This window comes from Meleagris gallopavo, chromosome 12 (genome assembly GCF_905368555.1).
Source record: "Meleagris gallopavo chromosome 12, MGAL_WU_HG_1.1, whole genome shotgun sequence".
Classification (NCBI taxonomy): Eukaryota; Metazoa; Chordata; class Aves; order Galliformes; family Phasianidae; genus Meleagris; species Meleagris gallopavo.
This window is the reverse complement of record NC_139415.1, coordinates 10,979,026-10,994,733: the sequence shown is the minus strand read 5'-3', so window position 1 is coordinate 10,994,733 and position 15,708 is coordinate 10,979,026. Positions and strand designations below refer to the sequence as shown.

General features: G+C 37.5%; 1 protein-coding gene across 15 annotated transcripts in view; it reads right to left on the bottom strand.

Moving 5' to 3' along the window:
- Positions 1 to 15,708, bottom strand: part of ADAMTSL3 (ADAMTS like 3) — a 190,414-nt gene that overhangs the window by 89,168 nt on the left and 85,538 nt on the right. For 14 of the 15 annotated variants that reach the window (XR_014885806.1, XM_085233767.1, XM_019619471.3 and 11 more), the window contains 3 exons: positions 10,554 to 10,681; positions 8,332 to 8,377; positions 1,233 to 1,469 (listed from right to left, as the gene is read on the bottom strand). Coding sequence is in view for 14 of the 15 variants with exons in the window: in XM_085233767.1 (XP_085089893.1) it covers positions 1,233 to 1,469; positions 8,332 to 8,377; positions 10,554 to 10,681 (411 nt within the window). In the remaining variant the exon portion in view is untranslated. Of the gene's footprint in view, positions 1 to 1,232; positions 1,470 to 8,331; positions 8,378 to 10,553; positions 10,682 to 15,708 lie in introns of those variants that run through there. The other variant, XM_085233768.1, reaches the window with a different exon arrangement.

Below are 15,708 nucleotides of genomic sequence, written 5' to 3'. Positions count from 1 at the left end.
TACACTTGGTACGCAGAGCACATTTGTACAATTATTGTGGCTGTGCAAGGAAAAGAACCATAGCTGCTTCCAACTGCCCAAAGCCTTTCAGCTGATACAACAAATGTGGTGATAAAGAGACAGAGAGGGAGAAAAGTAGGGGTAGGACTGGATGGAACTAGGAACAATGCTGAATGACCATAAGTTGGCTAGTACTAAAATTGGGGTTAAAAATGATAATATTCAAGCCTAAGAACTGTGATGCTGCCCTCCCTCATAAATTTCTGTTCCCCAGTTACAAAGGCAGCACAAAATACTGGGATCCTATACTGCTGTCTGGCTTTGCTTCAAGGTCATCAGGAGGCTAGGGCTCCTGATCCAGGACAGCCAATAAAGATACAACACCTCCTGACAAGGTGCTAAGCCTGGAGATGAGAAAAAGCAAAGAAGAAGCTTCAGCTGGTTATGTGTGAAGTATTACCCATCTGCCAACCAGTTTTGTTCTGGCACTTGGAGCTTCTGACCAATTATCAGATTCCTGGGAACATCTATCTTAAGTGCCTGGATCTCGAAAGCCTGAGACTACTTCTTCTATCAAATAATAACCCCAATGAAGTCATGTAAATCAAGAATTTGGCAGCTGAGCAAGCCTTGTTTCTTATCTTTAATGCTTTTAACAGAGGCAGAACCTCTTCTCTAGAACTGAAATCTATAAATTGCAAATATACAATAGAGATTGCAGGAATTTAGGATTCAGATCTTTAGAATGTACCCTGTTAAAAAAAGAAATACTACTACTGTAGGCATATTCGCTGCACAAACTATGAGCTCCTTAAAGAAACGAAGAGAGAAAGCAGCACGTACAGCAAACATACATACAGACACACACACACCATTCTCAGCAGGAGCCCATAATATATCAAATTTTCTCCTTAGCAGAGTTCATGAGATACAACAATCGTAGAAGGAGATTATTACTAGTTTCCGTAATTTTTACGTGACTAAAAGTTACAGTATAAGAATGAGTGAATTGAGTTATTGAGTTATGAGTTATTGGCCTCATTTGTATACAAAAATATTAGTGGCTAAGGCAGTCAGGAACTTCTGCATAGAAGAGAAAGGTGAGTTATCTATTATCCAGCTGGCTGTCCTTGCAGATACTTCTAAAGAAAACTGATGCATAGAGATGAAAAAGAACTGAAAAGCGTCCACTTAACGTGCAAAAGCAACTCAGATCTGCACCATGAACATACCTGGCATATTCCACTAATGCACATATCCAGCGATTCCATATTGCAACGAGTACCATCTAGTACTTTTGGGGCAAGCTCCACAATCAAGTTCTTTCCCAGAGCTTGACACTTCAGGGCACATGGTGCAGTAGGGTCATTATACACGGGGATCCACTCATAAAAATGCCCCTGGTACTTGACATCATTGTAGGCTGAACATTGTTGTGCTCTGAAGTCACCAACATCTGAAGGGCAGTCCTGAAAATAAACCAAAGAAACTGATTTATAAAAATAGGCAGCCCTTTGCATTTGTAGTAGTTATCTGAAGAATTATGCTGAATCTGTTAAGGTAGGCTTGGTTCAAAAACTGATCTGCTATGACAAATACGTCACAGCTTTCTACTGCATGCATTAATACTATTTATGTTGCTTAATCCCTTCCTTGCAGTACAGGTAATAGAATATTGCCCGTATTCCAGTAATAGCACAACTGATAAGTGAGAGTAATTAAAAATGCTACCTTTATGACACTGTGTGACGCATTCACTTTTAAAATCTGGTCCTGTAGTAAGAATTACCTTCTAAAGGAATCTATGCCTTTTAAGTGACTGTAGTGAGATAACTGATATTTATTATTTTTCTTCCCAATAGCTTTTTCCACTTAAGAATTTCAAAGCATTCTGCACTCATTCATCAGTTCATACACCTGAGTAATGACAAATGTATTATGCTGATACTTACACACTAAGAAATGAAAATGTGTCTGATCAATCGTTCAGTATTGCTCAGAAATGGGGCAGGAGGGTTAGGAAGAGACATCAGTGTCTTTTCCTTTAGTACAATTACAGAAAGTTCTTTACCTTAAGGGAAAATTCATACTTTATTTTGTTGAAATAAAATAGAATTTACATTTGTGTTGATCTATGGAGATAGTTCTAGAATTTCTTCCACACACAGCCTCAGCAAATATAGATGAAACACAAATACGACAAATGCCTCTTCAACAGTGTTTGAAATGAAATATTCTAAGATATTTCTTCTGTATAAAACATTGCACACAAGGACATTAATATTAAGCTACAGCAACAGGAAAGGAGATGAATACTGATTTATTCAAAAACAACTTCATCAAGGTACCAACAAAGGAGTAGGCATGTCAAACAATCTCTCACTCTCATTTAAAAGTATGTCCAGTGTCAGTCTATATGCCAGACCAAGAATTTCAGCCCATATAAGCCAGCTGTGAGGCTGATTTCAACAAAGACTTGTTTCCATTGGATATAAGGCTGAAAGCTTGTGATGTGTTCCCTGAAAAAACACTAACAAAGGGCAAGTGCATTACTACTGTTGGAAACATACACAAGAAAAGCACAAATTCCGCTCCAATGCCCTCAGTAATCCTGTCCTGACACATTTTTGCTCCTGAGTCTTGGTGGGTTGGTAGTCCATTAGCTTAATACCTTGACAGTACCTTAGATTTTTTTTTCTTTCATCATGGGAAACAGAAATATCTCTGGCTTTTTTTTTTTCGTAGACTGCAAGAAACTTCTAAGATCAGTGGTGCTCTTATGGAGCAACACATGGGGCTTTTGCAATGTGCAGTGCTTTGCAGCACTGTCCAATAATACACATTAGAGCGAAAATAAGTCAAAGTTACGCTAATATATTTTGTCTTATTTTTAATCTGGGATAATTTTAGTTTGAGTTAATAAAATGAAGTAAGACAAGGAAAAAATGCAGTTATTGTAAATCTTCAGGTATTTTATAGAGATAAAACCCCACAAGAGAGCACTTCAGAAAATGTCAAGTAAATACTGTTGGAAAACACCCCTATTTACTACCACTTCAAAGAAAGCCACCATATTTGCATGGGTGTAAATGAGAGCAGAAATTGGCTCCGACTTATCTGTCACTTCCCATTTACCACAACAGAAAGTCTAAAAAGCAGAGGGGACATCAGAGTTTATATGGATACCATATGGTTTTCCCTTCCACCATTGGAAACAAAGGAGCAGCTAATGAAAAAAATAGTTGACGTTGGATTCAAGTAAAGCTAGAAGCAACATTTTGAAGTAGCGTTACTCAACCACAATATAGAGCTACATTTTCATCAGAAAGAACTGAAGCGCTATCTGTAAAACAGGCAGAGCAACATCTCTAGGCTGGGCTTTGACAGGCTGTTGTTACGACTCATTATCACAAGGTGTTGGTGCAGTGCCAAGACACAAACACTGCAATGTCAGGATGTCAATCCACGGTTACTCTGTGTTTTTCATTGGTTCAGCACAATGCAGCTCCTTCCTTCCACTCACTTCCTGACTGCTTAAGAACAAGTGAATTCTCATCTCCCTATTCAGCTTTGGCATTTTCAAAGCACAGAAAGCAATTGTGGCATTCCATTCACATGCCAGCCCCACCTGCTTTACATTTGAGCTGTGTTCAAAAGCAGGAGAATAAAAAGAGCATCACAGAGAGTTATCAAAAGGGCTGAAATTATCATTTACATTAGAGTCAGGATAGTATGGTTAAGTTGTGGTTGAACTTGATGATCTTTAAGGTCTTTTCCAACCTGAGCAATTCTGTGATTCTGTATCAGAATTTGGGCAGCAACATGTTCAGAAGCCTGTTTTCCTTGCAACAATATCTACTTGTAGAAAGAAAAGAGTTTATGATCTAAACAGCAAGACAAGTGCAAAAACGAATGTAATCAAGACAACAAGAGGTCTCAGAAACTTCAGACTGGAGTAGATAAGTGAGAAGGAGATTAAAAGGAAGGAAGGAAGGTGAGCGCAAGGTGTGCGAGAGGCAGGCAAGGGAGAAACACGAGAAGTGGCAAGGCCACCTCATCAGCCCACACTACACGGGCCCCAATCCTTACTCACCCTGTCCTTTTGGTTTTAATCTATTTCAGATATAAATTTAATTCCTTTGTTCCCTCTATCCCACCAATATTCCACAATTATTTTTTTTTCCCTGTTTGCTAAATATTTTTGCTACTAATTGCAGATTTTCTAATTTCAGCAGTAGTTTTTCTGCCTTATGCTGAATCCTCTGAACCATACCGGAGCACTTGTAGGTTCACACACCACACAAGGGTTTGAACACACATCAATGATGCCTAATACTTCAGAATGCTAGCAAAATAATCATATACAGATTTTGCAGTGGAATTCGGTCTATTTATGACGTGAGTTACGTACGTATTATTAGGCGGATCTGAAAAAGATACTTCAGACATGAGTACTATGACGGTTAAAAAATATGCATGTGTATATATGCACTCTCATTCTTTTTGTGACAGAAGATTAAAACTACTGCAGTCAAGGGCTGGCTTCCTATGAAATGTATTGGTTAAGTTTTGGCAGTCACTCTTAGTCTTTGAAAACCAAGCTAACCTGGGAAATCTGTATCTTTGTAGGCAATGTTCATGTACAAAACATGAAGACTGTATCAGACCGTGTGATTCCTGCCAACAATTACGCTGCTGAAAAAAAAAAAAAAGCACAAAAAAGCAGCAAGAAAATTCCCAGTAAAAATGATGACACCAAAGAAAGTCTAGCCCTTTGTCTAGTTTGGTTCTTTGAATCTCAATTTATTGAAGCTGAGCCAGAAGCGATGAAGTCATTGTTTTGTTTTCTTTTTGAAATTAGCTTCAGGTTCTATGTTATTCATAGGCAATTTTCAGGCCACTTCTGAGTAAAATCAAGATACCTGAACGAGAAACTCTAGCCAGGAGAGTTAAGGGTACATCAGCATTATGAAAATAAAAAATAAATGAGTAGATTAGACAGAAACTATGTAACCCAAGATGAAATATTGAAGGAACAGAGCAGACACAGTTCAGCCAAGATTTTTTGGTTGGGGTAGGTGATCTGGTTAATGAGTGGATGCTGGGACAGTAATATGATGAATATATCGAACAGGTGTAAGCATTATTTGTATATAATAAAAGGTTATATTGGAATGAAACGTGAAAAAATCTGCAACAAAATAGTGATTTTTTTTTCTTACTGTAGGAGAGTCATTCTGGCTTACATGGAAGTGACTTTTTGGCATGTAAAAATGCAAAATTTATGGGGAAATGGCTCAAATAATTTGTTCTATGAATAAGACCCTAAAGGATTATCTTAAACACTTCCATATAGTGTACATCACAGCATTAGAATGTAACAGTATATACAAAAATGGAAATATTAAAAAAAAGGTTTAAGAAAGACTGAAAATCTCACTGAACAGCATACAATGAATAGTTCATATAGTTTATTTCTCTGAAGTTTCAATAAGAAAAGCTAAAAGCAGCTGAAATGCAGCTTCAAGAAATCCTATACCCAACATACCATTTACAACAGAAAGATAAGCAGGCTAAACATAAGCCTTAATAATCTCAGCAATTATTTCATTGCTAAGACTCTGAATTCATTTTTTGATTGAAATATCACTAATATTATTCTGGAACTATGCTTGAGTTCAATGAACTTACTACTATTCTATTACAAATCCAGATGAAACCAATTTTCTGGTAAAATGATTCTTGTTCTTTTCATTAGAATGACACACGCATTAAGTTGTGCTTCATTTGTACTCCTCAATATAGATGTTAGTGGTGTAATGTATCATGTAGCAAGATTACATTTGCAGACAATTTTACAGAGTGTATATATACTGGATGTCTCCTGTGGTTATCAATAATACCTAATAATATGGAAAGAAGCGAGTTTAAACTCTTAATTTTCAGACTAAAATTTTACTCTTAAAGTGAGAAGCATTCATTAGAAATGATGCTTTGGGGAAAATTATATCATTTGAAACAGAACAGGTCTAGCCCTAGGTTGGTATTAGGTGTAAGCTCCCATTTCAAGGTTAAATCAGGTCTAATACTTGGTTTGAATTCAGTGAGGCCAAATTCAAAGATCAACTTTCCACTGTACTAACAGTGGAAATCTCATGAAATTTATTTTTCTCATGAGTTCTCCATTATCTGACCTATAATCTAGGAAAAACAGTTCCTGAGAGATTCTGGCTCTATCTGAACTAAAATGGAAACCCGATCCCTCTCAGACATGCCCCAAAAGCAGAACTGTAAATGCAGCTTCCTGTCTGGAAATTAACATTTGAATCATCATAAATTCAAACAGATTCTCATACAAGATGCTAGCCACTTATCGCTTTAAAATAAGCCCTAAAGTTATAAAACAGGTCCCAATGACTTCAGAAAAACCCCCTTGGAGTTCAGAAAGGATATGGTAATCATGTTAATTTTCTCTATGATGACGCATACGAGTGCCTTCATTCTCACCATAGATTTTTTACTGTATAATCCTGAAAGCAACCAGTGTCTGCAACTGCTCAAGTGTATCCTAAAAGCATGCAGGCCTCTGCTTATAGCAGAAGTTATTGACAAATGAATCTCATCTTTCTGCTTTTTCTGCACACTACATGATTTTCTTTTCCTTTCACAGGAGGTCCAAGGGATGTGCTATGTTGAATTTGCACTGTTGCAGGGGAAGCCGTAGTGCACAACATCAAGCAGAGATGTATTACTGTACAGAAAACAAATGGATATATCTAGCAAACATTTAGACAGTGGCTGTTTGTTTATTGCTTACATACTGACTGGCTTATCTAGCTTATCACATGGCTTTACAAGATTATGAGTCTTCTGTGCACGGCACCGTTATTTCTGAGGCAAAGGCACTGTGCACTGAAGTTCTCAAAGGGCAAATGGCAGAGTTTGTCTCTAGTATCTGGCTTCTGCATGCAGTTGGCCAGAATTATTAATCACCTCCACTAATTTCTGCGGAAACTCAGGCTGTGGGTTGCTGAGGTGGAAAATCCATCCAACACCAAGGAATGGAGTTAGAACAGTTTGAGGTGCTAGCAAGCCTTGCTCCTGAGGAGGAGTGCAGAAGCCAACTGGCACAGAAGAAGCCTTAGGTGTGGCAAAGTGAAAAAGTGGAGATGGCCAGTTGTCCCAGGAGACACCTCGATTCAACATACGCACTGAGCCAGCTCCAGGCCTCCTCAGGAGCACACATCATACTTCCCAGATGCTGACCCCAGCCAGAAATCACAAGGCTGGCAGCAACATGACCATCATCTGCTCCTGCCTGGGTATAAGTGAGCTCAAGGGAACAGCAGGGCTCACCTTTTTAGGGGTGTTTTGGGACAGGTGCTGTCTTTCTCCCAAAGCCAGAAGCAAATGAACCAACTGCACTACAGAAAAGCAGATAAGATGCTTTTGCTTTGCTCATGTTCCCTCTTTCTTGGAATGGGACTGTAAATTGTATTCTCAGGTAACTCATGCCAGAGGTGCCTGCAGATCATAAACCAATGCATTATGAATTACTGTGTACATGAGTCTGCTATCGGTGGTATCACAAAATCCTGCACACCTTGAGCAGACTACAACATCTGGGGTGAGCGAAGGCAGCTGTTTAAACAGCATAAAGCATCACTGCAAATCAGTGGAGCACAAGTCATGAAGTATGCCATATGTGACTGGTTTTCATAAAATGTGTCTGTAAAAATAAAGTTTGATTGCATCATAGTAACAGCAACTGCTTTTTCAAATCTCCAGCTTCATATTCAGCCACAGAAACAGTCTATGCCAGTGTACTAAATATATGTATTTTATATATAGAAATATAAAGATCTAGGCTTAGGCAAATGTAAGGAGATAATGTAAGTAGTAATTACGCAATTTAAGATTTGAAAGCAACACCCTCTTTGCTCACATAATGAATGCTGTTGTATCAGCATCACAAATGTTCAAGAGCCCAGCTTAATGCTTCACCTCCGACAGAACCTCGGGAAAGGCACTTGCTACTTTAAGATGTGAGCTGATTTGTTAGTACTCCAAAGTGCATAATTTTCCTAAGAAATGATATAAAGTGTTCTGAATCATAACTGGTGCTACAATTTGGAAAGAAAAAGTCTATTTGGAAAACTAAATTTCAAACCTCCTGGAGACATGCAGCGTGAAATCTTTAAAATTGGTAATGATGATCCAAAAAAAATTATCCACCGTGAGATTTTAAATAAGAAACAGCACTTCTTAAACTGTAACAAATCATCTGAATAAGTAAAAGAAGCTATAAAAAGGATTAAATGCCATACTCACATTACTACTGCAGGTTTTGTATCGAATATTCCGACCTTCACAGTTCCTGAAAAATAGAGTAAAAATGGTTACACAGCCAATCCTGAATATTTTACAGCTAGTTATTCTCTTGAAAATTAGACCTATGGCTACCACCATACCTTAATCTGGATTCAAAATACAAGGTCTGAATACAAAGAGGATCTGGGGAGTCAAGTGGTTGCAGTACCTCTTCAGCAAAGAACATGTAACTTCCTCTGTGAGTCCAATTTACTAGAAATCTTATGAAAAACAACCTGAAGCCACATTAGTAGAATTCTTAATTTAATTTAAGTCTCTCAGACTGCCTGCATTCCTAAGGTACCCAGCAAATATTTGTGAAATCCAGGCAGTCCAGCTTCTTCGCAACAATTGTTATTGGTAGGTGAAATAAGAGGTATATAATAAAGTCACAATTATTTATTGTTCTTTCATATAAATATGGAGGTGCGTGGGTTTCACACCTATTTAGAAAAGAGCTTGCCAGACTTCAGGATAACTGACTGGTAGTTCTGCATATGGGAAGGCATTCCAGTTCTAAATGCAAATGGCAAAACTGAGCCTCTGAAAGAATTGAAAACACACTCTTCATGACTTGATAGGAAATTATATTTAGTAATGCCTCTAAAATCAGAAATGATATTTTTGAAGAATCCCTTCAAAATGGAAAATGTCTGTCTTACACTGATGAGAAATAAATGAGCAGCTGGTCATTTACAGCTCCTGGATTACATTTTTTGCTTTTGTATGGAAATTAATTGCAATTATTGAAAAGCTTTTTAAATTTGAGAAATTGAAAAACAGTTTTAAAAGGAAAGAGTAATGGATGCCTGGAGCAAGAGCTCAACCCACTCAGCTGAAGGTACAGCTCTCCAAGCTCAAGATATTACGTGTCTCAGATTTCCAATTTTTGCAAGAATGATCATATCACAATATGCAAGTAAAGAAGGTTTATGACACATACAAATGTGAAAACTTTGTTTCACAATCACACATTTCCTGGACATTACAACAACAGTAAAGCACAGAAAAAAAACTTTTAAAATACACATTAGTCAAGGTATGGAAAACACATGTTTTTTCACAGGGGAACACATTAAAAATATTAATAAAACCACAGTGGAATTTATATTGCTACAATTTATTGACCTCGTTTCAGTCACCAACACACTAGCAGAATCTCATGGCTTCTTGCTGGAAATAGTAATATTTTCAAAATCTCTGCATTCTGCACTAGAAGAAACAGGCAGCGTTTTATTCAGTCATCTTTAAAACACGCATTTCATACAAACTGCAGATCACACTGTAAGCCTTCTTTAAGAGAAGCTGACTTCCTGGATGAAATCACATTTAACTTGAAAAAAATCTCAACAAAATAGAAATGTAATCAGCAGTTTTAACAAAGTGTTTAGGAATAATTCAAATAACGTGAGCAAATACATATGCCAGCACAGATGCTTCTAAGCTGGTTGGGATCTCATTTTGCCTCTTGCATTACTCACACTTTTGGGATCATAGTAACAAGTCCTATACTAGTTCAGTTTTACTACTGAGGTAAATTCTGTTCTCTTCAAGGTACACTGAGGATTTCCTAAGAATTCATAGCCAACAGAACCAAAAAGAACCAGAGAAGGAAAAGACGTCCTTACACAAAGCAGCAATTGATGCATCCTTATTCAGATCCAGTTTCTATGCAGGTAATCCAGAATTTGCTTTACATTATGCATACAGAGATTCCTCTTAATACTTGACTATAGTAAATAAGTCACTCTTGCTATTTCATTAGCATATTTTAATAATATTTTTAAGATCTATCAGAGTTGAGGGCTAAGATATTTATCTAATATAATACAGAAATACATTAAAATAGAATTTGTAGAATCATAGAATTATTAAGGCTGGAAAAGACCACTAAGATCCCCAAGTCCCACCCCAGCACACCCCCCACATGCCCATGCCCTCAGTGCCACATCCCCATGGCTCTGGAACACCTCCAGGGATGGTGACCCCACCACCTCCCTGGGCAGTTGTGCCAGCACATCAAAACTCTTTCTGAGAAGAAATTTTTCCTAATACCAAACACTTGACCATTACATTACATTAAGTTCCAGAAAGAGAAGCAGCAGTGCTTTTCTATGAACACAGAAGACAGAGAATTATGGCACAGCTGCAGAAGAATAAATATACACAAGCATGTAGCTAACCTGCCATTTAAACATCTCCTCAGCGAGTAGGAGGCTCCCCCACCGCAGGTCCGTGAGCAATCACTCCAGGCTCCCCAGGCATCCCAGGAGCCATCCTTATCTTCATCAGAACGGGTGATTCTGGAGGTCTGAACAAAATGGAGGTTGGAGAGGAGAAAGAAACTTTAATTGACTTGCTACACATTTTACTGCTTGACATTAATAGCAGAGTATGTTACTCTGCTGTTTATTGACAATGTCTCAATTTACTATTTTAATATACAATAATTACATGGGAAAGGAAGCAGTGTTTGAAAATACAGTGCATTTGATTAATTTCCTTATGCCCAAACATTGTTGCCTCCAAATATTTGTTAATTCCCAACATACAGACATCCAGCACAAATTTTTCACGAAGTATAGCCCGAGAATTGCAGGTAGGGAAGCCAACCAAGAATGTAGCTTCATGGCAAAATGTCTTCTAACTTGAAAGAGATCAAAAAAAAAAAAAAAAAAAAAAAAAAAAAAAAAAAAAAGACTTCAAATGATTTGTATGCTACAGCAATTAATCAGTGATTTCAGCTTCTCGCGCAGGCTTCAAAAAGACATTATTTCCAGACAGCACAAATAGAAGATTAATTTCAGACCAAAAGGAAAATAATCTGCTAAAACCCCTAAAAAACATCATTTTTCACTTGCATTGTATCTAGTTGAAAAAACCTGACATTTCCCAGAGAAAATTATCGAAATATTTTAGAAAAACACAGGTTTTTAACATAATAATTCAATACTGAAAAGCAACATGATTCAATAATGTTCTGGTTTAGGAGAGTACTGCTTTTATAAAATTCTTTCATTAAGAAAGCATAGGAAAATCCAGTTCAGATCTTATCCAAGTATTTATTTCTGACTTCCCTACAATTGTTCAGCAAGCATTCCACCTAAGTGCTATTTCTGTTCTTCTGTCCACACAACCCTTAAAAGTTCTCTCTTGAAAAAAAAGTGCGGATTTTTCTAACAGTGTCAAATATGATTCCTTGAGAGCTGTCAGACATGTATGATTGGTGAGTTACACAGAAATTAAGATTACAACCCTAAATTAAACTCATCAAACAGAGATATAACTGATCCTTCTGATCATCACGGTGATAACATTTTCACGTCAGCTACTCCAAACGCAATAATGTGACTGATATTAATGTCATTAGGAATGAGAGCAGTACTGTGGATAGAAATAATACATTGACAGCAATTTATGCCAAGTACCAGAGAATATTGACCAATGTTTACCATGCACCAGCACAATAGCAAATGAGAGAACATAAAGGGGTCAGCCAAGCTTTAATGAAACAACCATTTCTACAGCCAGCGGTTCATTCCCATCGACTTCAGCGGGCATCCAATCAGACCTCGGCAAGAGAAACAAAAGCATTACATCCACATTCCTGTTTTATTTTTGACTCCGTAGAAGGGCAAAACTTAATCTGAAGTCTTGCAGAATCTTCACTCCCTCTCCCTAAAACAGAAATGCACAGATACACCAGCCAGAGGGCTGTCAGTCAGCAAACAACACGAAGAAGAGAAACAAAAACATTACTAACTAAATTACATAGAAGTAAACATTCAAGTCTTCACAGATGCCAAATAAAAATAAATGAAAATCTTTTCACTCTTTTAAACATGTGTGACTAAATCCAAAGAAATGCAAGACATTTGTATACATCCCAACACTAAACCAGATGAACATATTTTAGTAATCCGTAGTTTTTTCAAAGAAAACTTAAGTAAGCTCATGAGACAAGACTCAGTCCTATTTTCTTCCAGAAAGCCTCGCAAAAGTAATTTGAAAGGAAGTAAGGGATGTATAATTTGAATCTTATGGTGCAAGAAAAAGTAAGCAATACATAACTCTCCTTTAAATTTCAAGAGCACCAATAAAGTCAGCTCATCTTCAGCCATGAAGAAAGTTGACTCGGACAAAAGTCTAACAACTCAAAGTGAAAACAGCAAACAATAAAAACAAAACTGTTTTCAAAACAGCATCATACAAGGAATATGATTCAATACCATGCTGTGGAGACAAAGGGATTTTCTTCTAAATATAACAATAAAAATAATCATGTGCCACAGGAATTGAGCAAACTGATCTGTTTGGGGTTCAGCTGTCACCCAGCCTGCAATCGGTCTCATGTCAAAAGCATAGTACTAAGCAAGTGTCTTTTTAGAAACCCAAATGGCACAAGGTTAAATTTAGCCACACTTAAACATAACTAAGGACTACTTGAACAAATCCCAAAGGGATTAATAATGGTGTAACTGCACTACTCCCTGTAGCTAGACTGTTAGTAGAAAAAGACAACGATTTGTAAATTTTTCCATACTTTCCTTAAAACACCAAAGCTTGTCAAAGAATTTTTGCACAGCAAACTTCAGGGACTGGTCTAAACACTCCTTAACTTTCTTGCTCCCCTAAGTTCACAAATTTTACAAAACCTTACTTTGCTTTAAAAGTTTACTTAGGCCAATCTACTTCCAGAAATGATAGAGCCCTGCTCTACAGAGATCCCTGAGGAATTTTTGCACTGGCGTTGGGCTTACTTAACATCAGAAGCCAACTCTGAAATGTCTGACACTGAAAATGGAACCAATTGCCTTCAACCTTGAGCAAAAAGAACTCGGCACTTCCCAACAAATCACTCAGCACATGAAAATAAGTCAGATGAACAAGTCACTTCTTTAATTTTGCACTCGTAAATTTTAAAGTTTGTCCTCTGTACTCCCAAGGAAAATGATTGAGTTTTAGTATGTTAAGAACTGATTAAACTTACGATATTAAAATAACAATACATGTCACTCTCTTTTAGAATAGCAAGTTTCTTTGGACAAAGCAGTGACAATGCCTAAAATAATTCCAACTTCATCATTGTATTAAAGCCAGCCATGATATTAACAGACAGAATGTCATCTTGAGCCCTAAACAATGTCCAGTTGTTCACTTACCAAATTGCTTTGATAAAAGCCATTGTTCTGAACTGTATCTAATTAAAAAGCTGTAAATACTAGAATGATCAAAGCAGAAGTTTATGCCAACAAAGGCCTCTTCAGAATCATTGACTAATTCAGTGTCCACAGTGTTGATTTAAACTCCAGCTAGTTCAAACTACTTGTCCCATGGGAAAGAGTTAAAAGCAGCTTGCACGCCTTAGTAATTTACTAGCAAAATAATACTGATTTACTAGCTGTCTGGTTTCATAAACCCTGCATATTACATTTGTCTACACCATGGTACCAAGCTGAAGTAAAATAAAGAAAAGATCAGCACCATCGTGATTTAAACCAACAGAACCTTGGAAACTCATTTAGAAATTAAATCAAGAACTAATTGCAATTGGGTACAAAAGGGTTTTGTTGTACTTCAGGACTGAATTCATGTCTTGCTTTTTAACTCCAATTTTTCATGTTGTTTTAATTCTAACATGCCTCAATAGTGATCCTTTGCTATGTGTTTTTAGTTTAGAGGCTTAGTTTTCTAACAGATGTAGTACTACGTATCCATTACGTTTATTGTTTACATGCTTCACTGTGAAAGCACGCATGTACCTACACATGCATGTGCACACGTGCACCTGTGACATAACACGATCAAATGAAGCCACCAATGCTTTAGTGAATCCAGACAAAATAACTTTAAAAAGCCATAAACATAGCTTTAGGGAAAACCTAGATGATTTGTTGCTCTTTAAGTAGAACTAGATGGCAAAAGGCACCATGCTTCTACTTGATCCAGCCACGCTAGCTGGAGTTGTATCCATTCCAAAAGCATCAAACGTAGGGTTACCATACAAGCATATAAGGCAAGTGTATTCAGAACTCATACAGTGTTCTCTGCAGAAATGATTCCAGCATTTATGATAGTTTCAAAATATTCCATCTCAAACTACATATCCAATATTTAATTAATTCTCACAGTAATAAAAGGCTAAGTCATGACACCACACGAAGGTCTTGAATTGCTTGAATTAGGGGATGGGGGATAATAAACTACAAGTTTTGAAGCATTTCATGACATAGGCTGAGTCTCAAAGACTAGGATGACAGTATGCCAAGGTCCTTAAGGCCTGAGGCCCAGCAATGTGCAATCTGAGCTTCTGCTGACAACCCTTAACTGACAGAGACAGCCTTGTTCATGGAGAGTTCTTACTGAAAGTGTGGCACTGGAAGATTTGGAGGGGGGAAATGTTAGTGCCAGGTTCTCTTCTTCTGTCCAGGGCTCTGTTTTGCTTCTGTCACATATGGGCATATACAGTAACAACACATCTGCAAATTGTGAGTGTTAGTATGCAAGCTGTACTTGCCTTGCACTGTACTGCTCAAAGGAGCTGAGTGTAGCAAAAGTGGGCACTGAGGTAAAATAAATGAAATCCAGATGTTTGGAGGGCTGATCATTAATCTAAAACAAGGGGATTTTTACTGTCACTCGTAACACCCAGTAAATAACAACAGCTACATCGACACACATTACAAAAATCAAACACAGTGCTGTTAAATGGAGAAAAATGACTATTTGGCCAAACTTTTGTTTGGCTGTTATGAAGGATGACATAATTGTCTTGAATTTGGTCATGCAGACTTCAAAGGAGATGTGGTGCCAGAGAATGAAGGTCAGCTTATGCAGTTTTATTATTATTCAGACATCCATTACATAAGGCTTGGATATGTAAATGTTTAGCATTCGGTGTAACAAAGATTCAGCTTCTCAACAGAAATGCTCTTATACCTTAAATGTTTGTTTTTCAGAGCTTTTACATACATCTCCACTTTAAAGACAGACACAAGTATGTAGTGTTATAATAATTCCCATGTATAGCACATGCAAAAAAAGATGCACATACACCCAACGTTCAGTTTCCTCTGCATGAGCGCCTAAGTCAGAGTCCTTCTGCCAGGTATGTATACATTAAAGCCCCAACAATCCCAAATCCTATCCTGCAATGTGCCCCAAGCACTCCATCAGTGCAGGCATCCCATCTCTGACAGGTTATACAACCATTTAGCAAAACCTCTGGGCAGCATCTTGCAGTGCAGGCCATGTCCAGTGACAGATAGTCAAAATGCTCTACACAAACAGATTAGAGTGAAGAAGGATGAGACAGAACATCTTCGAGTTGCACCAGGG